Source organism: Paramisgurnus dabryanus, chromosome 18, assembly GCF_030506205.2.
Source record: "Paramisgurnus dabryanus chromosome 18, PD_genome_1.1, whole genome shotgun sequence".
Lineage (NCBI taxonomy): Eukaryota > Metazoa > Chordata > Actinopteri > Cypriniformes > Cobitidae > Paramisgurnus > Paramisgurnus dabryanus.
The window spans coordinates 19426241-19440030 of NC_133354.1; the positions used below are offsets into that span (position 1 = coordinate 19426241).

Genomic DNA, 13790 nt, shown 5'->3' on the forward strand with positions numbered 1-13790 from the left:
ACATTAGATGCATCCAGCAATCCATTCAGGAGCAACCTATCATATTCTGGATTTTCTCCATGGATGGGGAAATATACACGAAGCAGTGATACCCTACCAAAAACAGAAATCTTAAAAGGGTTGTGTGCCAGTGACAGGGTGAGCACCACAATCGGTTCCGGAACACTCATAGATGAGGACCACATCTTGCAAGTGTTAGATTCAAAAAAGGTAGAGTTTAAATTTGCCTTACATTTTCAATAAAATGTAACATATTGCTAGTTTAATAATGCACCAATGTGTTTTTATCAGCCTAAAAAGGAAGATCTGACAAAAGTCTGTGGTTATCTTGGAGTGTCAGCTAGTGGATCTAACAGTGACATCATAAATAGGCTTGAGGAGCTTCTTCTTTATAAGGATATCTACCCCAAAATGTTTGTGAAACTCAAAAAAGCTGGAGGTAAGATGAGTTTTGTATAGTTGTATATTTTTGTATTTACATACTATTGTATACCCTATTTCAATAAAAAAACTGCATAAAAATGTTCAGTATTTTCAGGTTGTATACTAATAAAGAGACTGAGAAATAACAATATATGCTAATTATATGGTTGATAAAACAACAGATGTAATGGTGACATGGTGGCCTAATATTTTTGCACTGTAGCCTATGTTGTTCACAGAAGAGAACTATGTATTATTTTTTAACACTGTTTTGTTACATACAATTATTATATACAATCACCAGCTCAGTTTCATAAATTAATGTATCTCATTTGTTTCTACACAGGTGGAGTGCTACACATGGGATGTACCCATGGAGTAGTTTATTATGCATCACCTTTATGGTGGCAAGAGTCGGCTCGAGATCACGGGGATGCACTCTTGAGTTTTAAACACCCTCCTACTGTGTATGTTTGTGACATTGCTGGACGTGTTGCCAGACATGTAAACAACCGTACACAGCAAAGATTTTTCCAGCCAAATGATGGAAGGATATGCCCACCAACAGAAGAAAACATATCAGCAGCGGCAGCAGGGAAGTTGCGTGTCAATCCAGACTGGGTCAGCAATATCAAACTGAAGAAAAGACTCAGCCAAAAACAGTCAGCAATTGACATATTTTCTTGTCCACACCCTGAGACTGGTTCATCAGAACGCTATGTGTTCTATGATAGGTTCCATCAAAAGAATCAGAAACGACCCGAAGAGAGATTACGGAGTCTAAAACTGATCCCTGAGCTTGCTGCTCTAATTAACTCTTCGGAAGCAGAACAAGTTAATAGAGAACTTTCATCCAGCCGTTACTCACTGTGTCAAATGAAAGACACACATTTCATGTTCTCACTACGTCTGTACTTTCATCTTCACAATGAAAAGAAAAATGTGCAATTTTTGAAAGAAATGCAGAAGCGGACATTACTGGAGGTGCACATTGGATTATATGGCAAAGTAGAATTTGGACAAAATGGTAAGAATGTGAAGATTACATGCTAATTATTGTCTCTTTACAGTTTTATTTCAGTAAATATAGTTGTTTTGTAATTTTTGGTGTGACACAAGCTTTTCTTACACAGAAACTACATACAGGACTACAGAAACATATACAAGACCTGTTGAAACACAGGCCCCAGCAGAACTGGACAGCACATCTGAGGAAGGGAGCAAATTTTCTGTGTCAATGTTCAAAATTGATCAGAGACATAAGGTAACATGCTTCACACCACTTACAACCATCAACATGATCAAGTTCAACAGTTATGCCAATATATAATTCAACTATTAATGATCTTTTCATTCAAATTTTCTTTAAAAATATTAGGAGACAATCTTGGAGCTTTATGCTTCACAGAGGGAAGATAAAGATGTCATCTCCAGAATTTCTCCATATGCCATTTTGTATCTGAAAGATGTGAAATCTGTCCTCCCCCCTCATCTCTTGAATGACAGCAGTAGCACAGCAATGCCTTGGCTAGAGGACAATGTATGAATGTTTAAAAGTATTGGTTATAGTGTTATTTACATACTGAATATCTGTATACTGACATGCATCTGGATGATGAGTGTACAGTAAGCTTAACAGATACCAATTTATTTTGCTTTAAAGGCTGTAAATTGCCGAATTGCACAAATATGTCAAGAGAACAAGGATGTAAGTAATTTACAACTTATGACTTTTCTGTGACATTTAGATTTTGATATATTAAGACAACACCATGTATTACTGTTGTAATGTTGTGAATTATTATTTCTTTTTAGGTGGTGGCTTTGAACACTGACACATATATTATGTGGTACAGAAACTGGAATGCACATAAAATGGTGTTGGATACATATTTGAAAGATCTTGAGGTATTTTAAAATGCTATTATAATATTACAATACTCCTCCCTGTGCATCAACCCAAATAGTTAGTAATAATAAAAGTAATATCATTTCCTGTCCCACAATTTAATGTTTTTTGTTTGTTTGTTTCCTTAAGAATGCTTCAGAGATACAAAAAATACTTTTGCCTAGGGTTGTCGGTGCCGAAAATAACCCAGAAAAGGGCTGCCACTTCATTCTTTGGGTTAGTACCACAATATTGTGCAATTCTTTAAAAATGTTCTCAATTTTAAGTAATGACAAGAATTTTGTGCTGCTTCATATATTTTGTATTGCGATAGAGATCACTGGGAAGACATTTTTTGCTCTCTACAATATGACTATTAATGTAATTTTACAGGTATTTGACATCCCCAAGCAAGATATTAGGGTGTATGACAACACTGGTGTATCCCGTACCATTTCAGAGCCAGACATGCAAATTCTAAGGTAATACTTTAATGTAATATTCATTTCTCAGTATTGCTCATTAATGTATATTACATTTTTAAATTAATTAATAAATACTTATATTTTGATTGTACGTTATGTTTTTAGAAATGCATTTAGAAATGTTGGCTCCTTGAATGATTGGACTATAACCTATCCACAGCAATGGCATAGAGATGATGGAAGGAACTGTGGGGTTTTTGTTTGCACAGTGAGTTAGCAGTGTTGTTAGCAGTTAGCTTGTTGCACATAGTCATATTCTTAATGTTTTATGAATACATAATTTTCCTCAATTATTATTTAAATAGGTAGCGGAGATGGAAGCCAGAAATATTAAAATGAATCATGAAATGCTGCACATTGAACAACTGAGACACCTTCGGCTTTACCATGCCACAAGCATGGTAAAAAATATACAATCTGAGGTAATAAACAGGCACACAAGTTATTTTAAATTGTGTTTGATGCACAAAGTAACACAACATAATGCACAGAACAAAGGATGTAAGAAATAACTGTACACTGTAAAAAAAATTCCATATAAATTGCAGCTGGGTTGCCGGTAACTTACCGTAGATTTAAATTAATCTTTTTTACTGGCAACATTTTGTTCAAAGTTAAATCAACATTAAACATTTATTCAAGTCTCTGTCTTTACAGAGTAAAACTAAAAAAACAGCATCAAGCAAAACATTCTGGGAAACAAAATCTGATGCAAAAAAAACAGAAAAAGGTTGATGATGATTTCTGGTTCCCAGAATGCTTTGCATGAGGCTGTTATTGTATAGTTTTATTCTGTAAAGATAAAGACTTGTTAATATTTAAAATTTATTTAACTTTGATCAAACTCTTGCCAGTAAATAACATAAATTTAAATCTACGGTAAATTACCGGCAACCCAGCTGCAATAACATTCTAATTTCAGTGAATTTTTTTACAGTGTAAGAACTCTCCGCCCAAGGCTGTTGAAGCAACAAAGAGTGTTGCAAAAAACAGCTGCATGGCTCAGAAAGAAAGTGTATGCCTGTTTCAAAAAATTAATTCCAAGTAAGTGTAAACTATGCCATTATTATATGTTGTGCAATTCTGTTACACTTATTTTATTAATCAATTTCTGTCTTTAGAAAAATGCATCCACACATCAAAACACTCAACTGGATTCAGTGTGACCAATGCCAAAATTGGCTGCACACAGACTGTGCTGGCATCAGCCTTGAAATGGTCACAGACAAAACGCCATTCAGCTGTGGCTGTGACACCAATCATAAGTATCCCTTTAAGAAGTAAGTATAAAAATGTTTGTATATTAATATATTAATCTCCATGAACCACATGATGTGGGTTTAAAGCCACAGCTTCCAAATGCAAATGCCACACTTAAAAACAACTGCAGACCTTTAACATCCTTAATATATGAGAAAATCATTTAAAAAACAGACAATAAATTTCCATAAAACAGCTTTTAAGTCAATTGTCCAATTACTTTTGGCCCCTTTAAAAAGGGAGAGCTACATATTAAACAGCAGTAATTCATAAATCTTTCATCCAATATGGATGTGAATACCCTGTAAGTAAAGTTGAGAGTTTGCTCTTTCAGCCAATATTCATTATATGACTGTAATTGGAATAAATGTTGGTAACCAGCCAAAATAAAAAAAAAATGCCTCTGTCCCAATATTTATGGACCTATATATATATATATACATATATATATATATATATATATATATATATACATATATATATATATATATATATATATATATATATACATATATATATATATATATATATATATATATATACATATATATATATATATATATATATATATATATACATATATATATATATATATATATATATATATATATACATATATATATATATATATATATATATATATACATATATATATATATATATATATATATATACATATATATATATATACATGAACCTACAATGCTTGTTTATAATTTCACATTTTTTCTTTCAGAACACTGAAACTTCTGAAAGAGGGTCTATTGGTTAACTGTTTATTGGATGATGAAGAGATCTTGGTAAATATTATAAATTATAGATAAAATCAGGATTGAATTGCTTTATATTATAACTGTAATATACTGTTATCTGTCAAGTGGTTTTGTTCATATAGTCTCATAACTTTTACAGTGCTTTCCATGTGGTTATTTAAAAAATAGCCATGTATTTTGTGAGAACTACATTATTATAATAAAAAGAGCAGTTGTATGACCCAGCCATAAAGCTACAATTTTAATTCATCATCTTGCAACATATCTTACCTTTCTAGAAAATGCATCAAGGCTTGACAAATGGCACGATATTGTCAATCAGGATGTACTTACTTTCACATCACGCATTTTCTCTTAAGCTGAGGAAGTTTTACAATGTAATGTTTTTTAGCGAAAAACAGGTAAATTTTTCTGTCATATTTTTTGCCTGTTCTAACCACCAATAATAGGCTATTTGTAATACATTGCAAAATGCTTAATATGTTTATAATACACACACATATATTTATATACTTATATATTTTGTAACAATTGATTTGCAACAGACTGAGGCAATAATTGAGAGAATATATGAAGTTACCAAACTGAACAGAGGTAACCTGGAAAACACTACCTACATTCTGGAAGTTTTGACACCAGAGGTAAAAACACACACTCTTTACACTGCACAATATAGACTATAGTAGTAAATGCGCTTTACGTATTATCTAAAAGGTTTTTCTTTTTAATTTACAAGATAGCCCTCAAGATGCTACAAAAGACTGAGGGCTTTAACAGGTACCAGGCTGAAATGGCTTTTCAGTCAAGTTTTGGTTTGGAGTAAGTCAACATTTTGGTATGGTTATTTTCTTCTAAATGACACATTTCTAAAATGCTTATTCAAGTGTCCTAATTGTCATTTATAGATTGTGATACGGCTTGGTTTTAATTGACCTTCAACCACAAGGATGTTGTCCCAGCCCTGTGTTGAGGCTGGGGCATATAAATAGGTTTAAATATTGTTGCCATATAGGCCTAGTGTATTCTCACTTGTGGACATTTACAGAACCACTATTTCTTTTTATTTTTCTACTATGTAATATTTGTAGGTAATTTTTACAAATGTATATTTTTAGTTTTGTACATATGACATTTACATTTATTCTAATTAAATACATCAGAATGTTTATTTGCTGTCATTTTTTGTCTCTCTCTATAAAATTGCAGTGACTGTAGTAAAACTGCAGCAGTTGTTTTCAAGTTTGGAGACCTGATATGTTTGAAGTATGTGTAATTATGTACATATATGTATTTTTATTGCACCATTAGAGGGTGCTATGGCTCAAATTGAAACACCTGTTATTATAAATTAAGGTGGTTTGGTGTTTGTCAGTGTGTGCACGGGTGACAGGATGTATGTTTCTTACCAGAGTTGTAAAAGTTGTCAAAGCCATAGCCATTATTTTACCCTGCAGTTCAACTTTGTAAACCTGCGAATTCTTCATTAAATGAACATTATTATCCAACGGATATTGGGATGTGGACATTGTTTATTCCAATTCAAGCTAACATATTATTTCGTCTCTCTCATGTCTAATAAGCCCGCTCTCTTCCCAATTCTGGGTGATGAGATGTGTTTAGATGGGGTTCATTTTGCTTATAGGCCGTCTGACATGTGACATCAAAATACCATAAGCTTGATGCCATACGCCATTTATACATTTGTCTGAGCTATGAATAAAATAAAAATAAATAAAAAAAATCTCTTTTTTTTTGGTTCATCTTATTTTAGTGGGTAGACTGAGTATCTTAAGGATAAAATATATTTTATTTTAATTCATTTAATTTTAATTCATTTTAAACAATATTTGGAAACAAGGAAGCCTCAACACCTCGCTAATCTTAAAGTATTGCCGGTAGGTGCCCTCCACAGGTACTTGGACAACAAAATGCAATTCATCTTCTGTAAATTATTTACAATGGCCATCTCTAACATACTTGGTTGGTTGCACGCTTGTCTGAACTTTCATAAACCAATATAAGTCATCAATAAATAATAATAAAACAAGCTTCACATCAAGAGCAAAAAAAAATATTTTGAAAGAATGCAACAGGAACAGCCTAGCAACCATCGATAATACCATCTTAACACACAGAGAAAGCGCGTGAGGTGTGGGAGATAGCCCATGAGATGTGGGAGATAGCGAGGGAGATGTGGGAGATAGCCCCTGAGATGTGGGAGGAGTGTGAGGTAGCGAGGGAGATGTGGGAGATAGCCCGTGAGATGTGTGAGGTGTGTGAGGTAGCGTGTGAGGTGTGGGAGGTAGTGTGTGAGATGTGGGAGGTGTGTGAGGTAGCGAGGGAGGTGTGTGAGGTAGCGCGTGAGGTGTGGGAGGTGTGTGAGGTAGCGTGTGAGGTGTGTGAGGTAGTGTGTGAGGTGTGGGAGGTAGCACGTGAGGTGTGTGAGGTAGCGCGTGAGGTGTGGGAGGTAGCGCGTGAGGTGTGGGAGGTGTGTGAGGTAGCGCGTGAGGTGTGGGAGGTGTGTGAGGTAGCGTGGGAGGTGTGTGAGGTAGCGAGGGAGGTGTGGGAGGTAGCGTGTGAGGTGTGGGAGGTACAAAAGTTAACCATGGTTTTACTACAGTTAAAATCAAAAAACCATGGTTACTGTAGTAAAACCATAGTAACTCCAAAATAACAATGGTTTTGACAATCATGTTTTTTAAAAACCATAGTAAAACCATAGTTAGTGTAGTAAAACCATGGTTTTGCTGATAGTAATCAATACACCAAAAAAACATGGTTACTACACTTTTACCACAATATAACCATGGTTAATTTTTGTAAGAGGTAGCGCGTGAGGCGTGGGAGGAAGCGAGGGAGGTGTGTGATGTAGCGCGTGAGGAATGGTAGGTAGCGTGTGAGGTGTGTCAGGTAGCGAGGGAGGTGTGTGAGGTGTGTGAGGTAGCGCGTGAGGTGTGGGAGGTGTGTGAGGTAGCGAGGGAGGTGTGTGAGGTGTGTGATGTAGCGCGTGAGGTGTGGGAGGTAGCGTGTGAGGTGTGTCAGGTAGCGAGGGAGGTGTGTGAGGTGTGTGAGGTAGCGCGTGAGGTGTGTGAGGTAGCGCGTGAGGTGTGTGAGGTAGCGAGGGAGGTGTGTGAGGTGTGTGAGGTAGCGCGTGAGGTGTGGGAGGTGTGTGAGGTAGCGAGGGAGGTGTGGGAGGTAGCGCGTGAGGTGTGTGAGGTAGCGTGTGAGGTGTGTGAGGTGTGTGAGGTAGCGCGTGAGGTGTGTGAGGTAGCGTGTGAGGTGTGTGAGGTAGCGCGTGAGGTGTGGGAGGTGTGTGAGGTAGCGAGGGAGGTGTGTGAGGTGTGTGATGTAGCGCGTGAGGTGTGGGAGGTAGCGTGTGAGGTGTGTCAGGTAGCGAGGGAGGTGTGTGAGGTGTGTGAGGTAGCGCGTGAGGTGTGTGAGGTAGCGCGTGAGGTGTGTGAGGTAGCGAGGGAGGTGTGTGAGGTGTGTGAGGTAGCGCGTGAGGTGTGGGAGGTGTGTGAGGTAGCGAGGGAGGTGTGGGAGGTAGCGCGTGAGGTGTGTGAGGTAGCGTGTGAGGTGTGTGAGGTGTGGGAGGTAGCGCGTGAGGTGTGTGAGGTAGCACGTGAGGTGTGTGAGGTAGCGCGTGAGGTGTGGGAGGTAGCGCGTGAGGTGTGGGAGGTGTGTGAGGTAGCGCGTGAGGTGTGGGAGGTGTGTGAGGTAGCGTGGGAGGTGTGTGAGGTGTGTGAGGTAGCGAGGGAGGTGTGGGAGGTAGCGTGTGAGGTGTGGGAGGTACAAAAGTTAACCATGGTTTTACTACAGTTAAAATCAAAAAACCATGGTTACTGTAGTAAAACCATAGTAACTCCAAAATAACAATGGTTTTGACAATCATGTTTTTTAAAAACCATAGTAAAACCATAGTTAGTGTAGTAAAACCATGGTTTTGCTGATAGTAATCAATACACCAAAAAAACATGGTTACTACACTTTTACCACAATATAACCATGGTTAATTTTTGTAAGAGGTAGCGCGTGAGGCGTGGGAGGAAGCGAGGGAGGTGTGTGATGTAGCGCGTGAGGAATGGTAGGTAGCGTGTGAGGTGTGTCAGGTAGCGAGGGAGGTGTGTGAGGTGTGTGAGGTAGCGCGTGAGGTGTGTGAGGTAGCGTGTGAGGTGTGTGAGGTAGCGCGTGAGGTGTGGGAGGTGTGTGAGGTAGCGAGGGAGGTGTGTGAGGTGTGTGATGTAGCGCGTGAGGTGTGGGAGGTAGCGTGTGAGGTGTGTCAGGTAGCGAGGGAGGTGTGTGAGGTGTGTGAGGTAGCGCGTGAGGTGTGTGAGGTAGCGCGTGAGGTGTGTGAGGTAGCGAGGGAGGTGTGTGAGGTGTGTGAGGTAGCGCGTGAGGTGTGGGAGGTGTGTGAGGTAGCGAGGGAGGTGTGGGAGGTAGCGCGTGAGGTGTGTGAGGTAGCGTGTGAGGTGTGTGAGGTGTGGGAGGTAGCGCGTGAGGTGTGTGAGGTAGCGCGTGAGGTGTGTGAGGTAGCGTGTGAGGTGTGTGAGGTAGCGCGTGAGGTGTGGGAGGTGTGTGAGGTAGCGAGGGAGGTGTGTGAGGTGTGTGATGTAGCGCGTGAGGTGTGGGAGGTGTGTGAGGTAGCGAGGGAGGTGTGTGAGGTGTGTGATGTAGCGCGTGAGGTGTGGGAGGTAGCGTGTGAGGTGTGTCAGGTAGCGAGGGAGGTGTGTGAGGTGTGTGAGGTAGCGCGTGAGGTGTGTGAGGTAGCGCGTGAGGTGTGTGAGGTAGCGAGGGAGGTGTGTGAGGTGTGTGAGGTAGCGCGTGAGGTGTGGGAGGTGTGTGAGGTAGCGAGGGAGGTGTGGGAGGTAGCGCGTGAGGTGTGTGAGGTAGCGTGTGAGGTGTGTGAGGTGTGGGAGGTAGCGCGTGAGGTGTGTGAGGTAGCGCGTGAGGTGTGTGAGGTAGCGTGTGAGGTGTGTGAGGTAGCGCGTGAGGTGTGGGAGGTGTGTGAGGTAGCGAGGGAGGTGTGTGAGGTGTGTGATGTAGCGCGTGAGGTGTGGGAGGTAGCGCGTGAGGTGTGTGAGGTAGCGTGTGAGGTGTGTGAGGTAGCGCGTGAGGTGTGGGAGGTGTGTGAGGTAGCGAGGGAGGTGTGTGAGGTGTGGGAGGTACAAAAGTTAACCATGGTTTTACTACAGTTAAAATCAAAAAACCATGGTTACTGTAGTAAAACCATAGTAACTCCAAAATAACAATGGTTTTGACAATCATGTTTTTTAAAAACCATAGTAAAACCATAGTTAGTGTAGTAAAACCATGGTTTTGCTGATAGTAATCAATACACCAAAAAAAACATGGTTACTACACTTTTACCACAATATAACCATGGTTAATTTTTGTAAGAGGTAGCGCGTGAGGTGTGGGAGGAAGCGAGGGAGGTGTGTGAGGTGTGGGAGGTACGAAAATTAACCATGGTTTTACTACAGTTAAAACCAAAAAAACATGGTTACTGTAGCCTAGTAAAACCATAGTAACTCCAAAATAACAATGGTTTTGACAATCATGTTTTTTAAAAACCATAGTAAAACCATAGTTAGTGTAGTAAAATCATGGTTTTGCTGATAGTAATCAATACACCAAAAAAACATGGTAACTACACTTTTACCACAATATAACCATGGTTAATTTTCGCAAGAGGTAGCGCTAGGTAGCGAGGGAGATGTGGGAGATAGCCCATGAGACGTGTGAGGTGTGTGATGTAGCGCGTGAGGTGTGGGAGGTAGCGCGTGAGGTGTGTGAGGTAGCGCGTGAGGTGTGTGAGGTAGCGCGTGAGGTGTGTGAGGTAGCGCGTGAGGTGTGTGAGGTAGCGCGTGAGGTGTGTGAGGTAGCGCGTGAGGTGTGGGAGGTAGCGCGTGAGGCGCACGAAAGTGTGGGAGGTAGTGAGGGAGCTCTCCCTCACACGCAAAGATTTAACCCGCTCTCGCATTTGTTCAAAGTTCTCGTGATCGGAGACCTCGGAGTTGGCAAAACGTCAATAATCAAACGATACGTGCATCAGATATTTTCGCAGCATTATCGCGCAACTATTGGTGTGGATTTTGCTCTTAAAGTCCTGCAGTGGGATGACCAGACTGTGATCCGGCTTCAGCTATGGGACATAGCAGGTAAGCTATCTATTTGCCTTCAGTTATCTCTATTCATAAAGAGCATTATACCCACCTGATGTTTTTTATTAACTTTTTACAAAACTTTACAAGATGCAATTACATTTACATGACACAAATATTCCAAAAACATTACTTATTTTAATAGATATGAAGCAAATATTAAAGTGTTGGTGGTTTATACATCGTTAATTATTTTATATAGACAACAGAATTTGTCTCTATGTTTAGTGAACGTGAAGGAATGTGCGTCTTAATCTCAACTGGTCTCATACTCGTGTTAAAGTCACATGAGAGTTTGAAGTAGGACCAATAATCCACCCCTCCCTCTCCCTCGTACAGAACCGTACTTAACTGTTCGTTCTCATAGCATTTATTATTGATGCAAAAACACTCATAGTGTTTTTAAAATGCATGCATTCACTTGGTAGAGCATTGTGTTAGCAACACAAACATAATGGGTTTGATCCCCAGGGAACACACATGTTGATTAGAAAACTGTATAGCTTGAATGCACTGTAAGTTGCTTTGGATATGTAATATGTATGTGTTATTTGCCATTCCACGTTTGTCATAGGACAGGAGCGCTATGGGAACATGACACGAATTTACTATCGGGAGGCCGTGGGAGCTCTCATAGTATTTGACGTGACCAGAGCCTCCACATTTGAAGCAGTGCTGAAATGGAAAGATGACCTTGATGTAAAGGTCACTCTCAGCAATGGCAAGCCTGTCCCAGCCGTTCTTTTAGCCAACAAGTCTGACCAGTCACGTGAGGGACTGCGTGCCCAGATCCCAAAGCTTGATACTTTCTGCAAAGAGAATGGATTTGTGGGTTGGTTCGAGACCTCTGCTAAGGTGAGGAAATTTCACTGGATTGAGCCCAGGATAACTATGCGGATAGGATCTTTAATGGTTTAGTAGAGCATCAATTCCACCATATGAGGGATTATGGCTTTGTGGTGGAGAGCTCTAAAACACACAGCAAAACACCTTAAATGTATTAGAAATGTAGTCAGTGCAACTTGTGTGCTTTTCCAAAATCCTTTCAAGCCATATGATAGCTTTGTGTGAAGAACAGCCCAAATTAAAAATTAATCCCTGTCCACCTTGCGTTTAGAGATTTGGTCCTCACTTGTGTCATAGCTAATTTCTTATTTTGTATGTTACCAAAGGTTCTGCTTTTTAGAACTAAAGGTTATAAAGTGTTTTTTTCACAGGTGCACAATTCACTTTTGTAGTTGTGTGTGTATTTGCATTTAGCACCAACAAATATAGCAAGAATGCATTGTGCTCATTAGCAAGAAGGCTTATATTTACCATCAAGTCACACTTTAATTACTTACACAGAGGTGTGTGAAAAGGGAATGGTGTGCATAAGGCAGATGGTGCTAAAAAGGGGGTTGTGGGAAAAATGGCATAACACCCTACTGTCTGGACACTTAACTGTGCATCGCTCTTAATCACTTCATGACTGTGTGCTGTTTACATAAATCATAACTTTTTAAAAGCAAACACAATTGTAGCACACCACTGCATGGAACATTTTTGATTTCCAATCTATTATAATGTGTTAAATTATTTTTATTTGCATTAAAGTTAGATAAAGGTATTTACAACTTTTTCATTCTACACATGTGGCAACTGTCACACTATATGTGACCCTGCCTGTGAAAACCTAGGCAAAGAAAACTTTGTGAAAACCTTGATGTATTTAATATATTGACTGAGTAAGGTTAAAAAAAATTAAAACTAAATTGATAGATTGAAATCAAACTTTGATACGCCTAATCTCAAAATTAGACTTCAGCCTGGATTTCATAGGTAGTATGTGGACCGACCAAAATATGTGTACTGTATGTTACGATTAATATGAAAAATTCTGCATGCATATACACATGTAATGTAAGTACATGTTATAAAATATTTGTAGTGTAATAACCTGTCTGTGTTACCCACATTATTTATTTGTTTCAAGGAGAACACAAACATCGAGGCAGCAGCTAAATGTCTGGTGGAGCAAATTTTAGCCCAGGAGGAGAACATCATCAGCGACACAGACCCAGATGTGGTGGCCCTCCCTGGGTACAACAATAACACTAAAGAACGGGTCCGACCTGGATGTGAAATGTGTTCTAAATTTTGAATGCATGGAGTAGATGAAAGAAGGGGAGGAGTTGATCGTATATTTAAGGACTTTAAGCCACAAACAGTACAATTTCTGTTTGATTGACAAGAATTTAAACTAAATTTATGCTGCACAATAATATTATGTGATGCACAGTATAGCTGTGTGTTGTTTACATGTGCACACTGCATTTGCATTCAAGCACAATTACGTGGTCTGATGCATTTCTTACTGTTTTGTATGTTTTGTAACAGCCTTAAAGCAGGTGGTCGATGCAAATGTTAAATATTTATCAAAGTGGTCTTGATTCAGCTAAAACGCTCTTTGAAAATAAAGGTGCTAATGGATTCTTTGCAAGATGCCATAGAAGAACCACTTTTGGTTTCTTTTGAGAACATTTTAGTCAAAGAACCATTTTTATAGGCTGTAGAATCTTTATCCACTACAAAGAACCTTTGGTGCAAAGTGAATGTTAAAGGTTCTTTATGGAACAATACATCCTGACAAATAAGCTTTATATATAAGAGTGTAAGACTTAAAATCTATTATGTGAACATATTTAGTGTGATGCACAACTGTAGCTAAATAGTACATCTTGCATTCCTAATAAAACATGCAGTATTTCTCATCTCTATTTAAAGGCTGTGTTATTGTGATCACGCGCAATATCTGATC

The 13790-nt window shown here is 39.2% G+C and overlaps 1 protein-coding gene across 2 annotated transcripts; it reads left to right on the forward strand.

The window, feature by feature from the left end:
* The first annotated feature begins 10853 nt into the window (after positions 1-10853).
* On the forward strand, positions 10854-13716 carry rab38c (RAB38c, member of RAS oncogene family). 2 transcript variants are annotated; one of them, XM_065287810.2, is made up of 3 exons: positions 10854-10987; positions 11565-11845; positions 12966-13716. In XM_065287810.2, exons 2-3 carry the CDS (start codon positions 11585-11587, stop codon positions 13131-13133), a joined length of 429 nt encoding a protein of 142 aa, XP_065143882.1. In that variant the 5' UTR covers positions 10854-10987; positions 11565-11584; the 3' UTR covers positions 13134-13716. The 2 variants fall into 2 exon arrangements, with proteins under 2 accessions (XP_065143882.1, XP_065143883.1); XM_065287811.2 differs by having other exon boundaries at positions 10877-10987; positions 11570-11845.
* Positions 13717-13790: the final 74 nt, after the last annotated feature.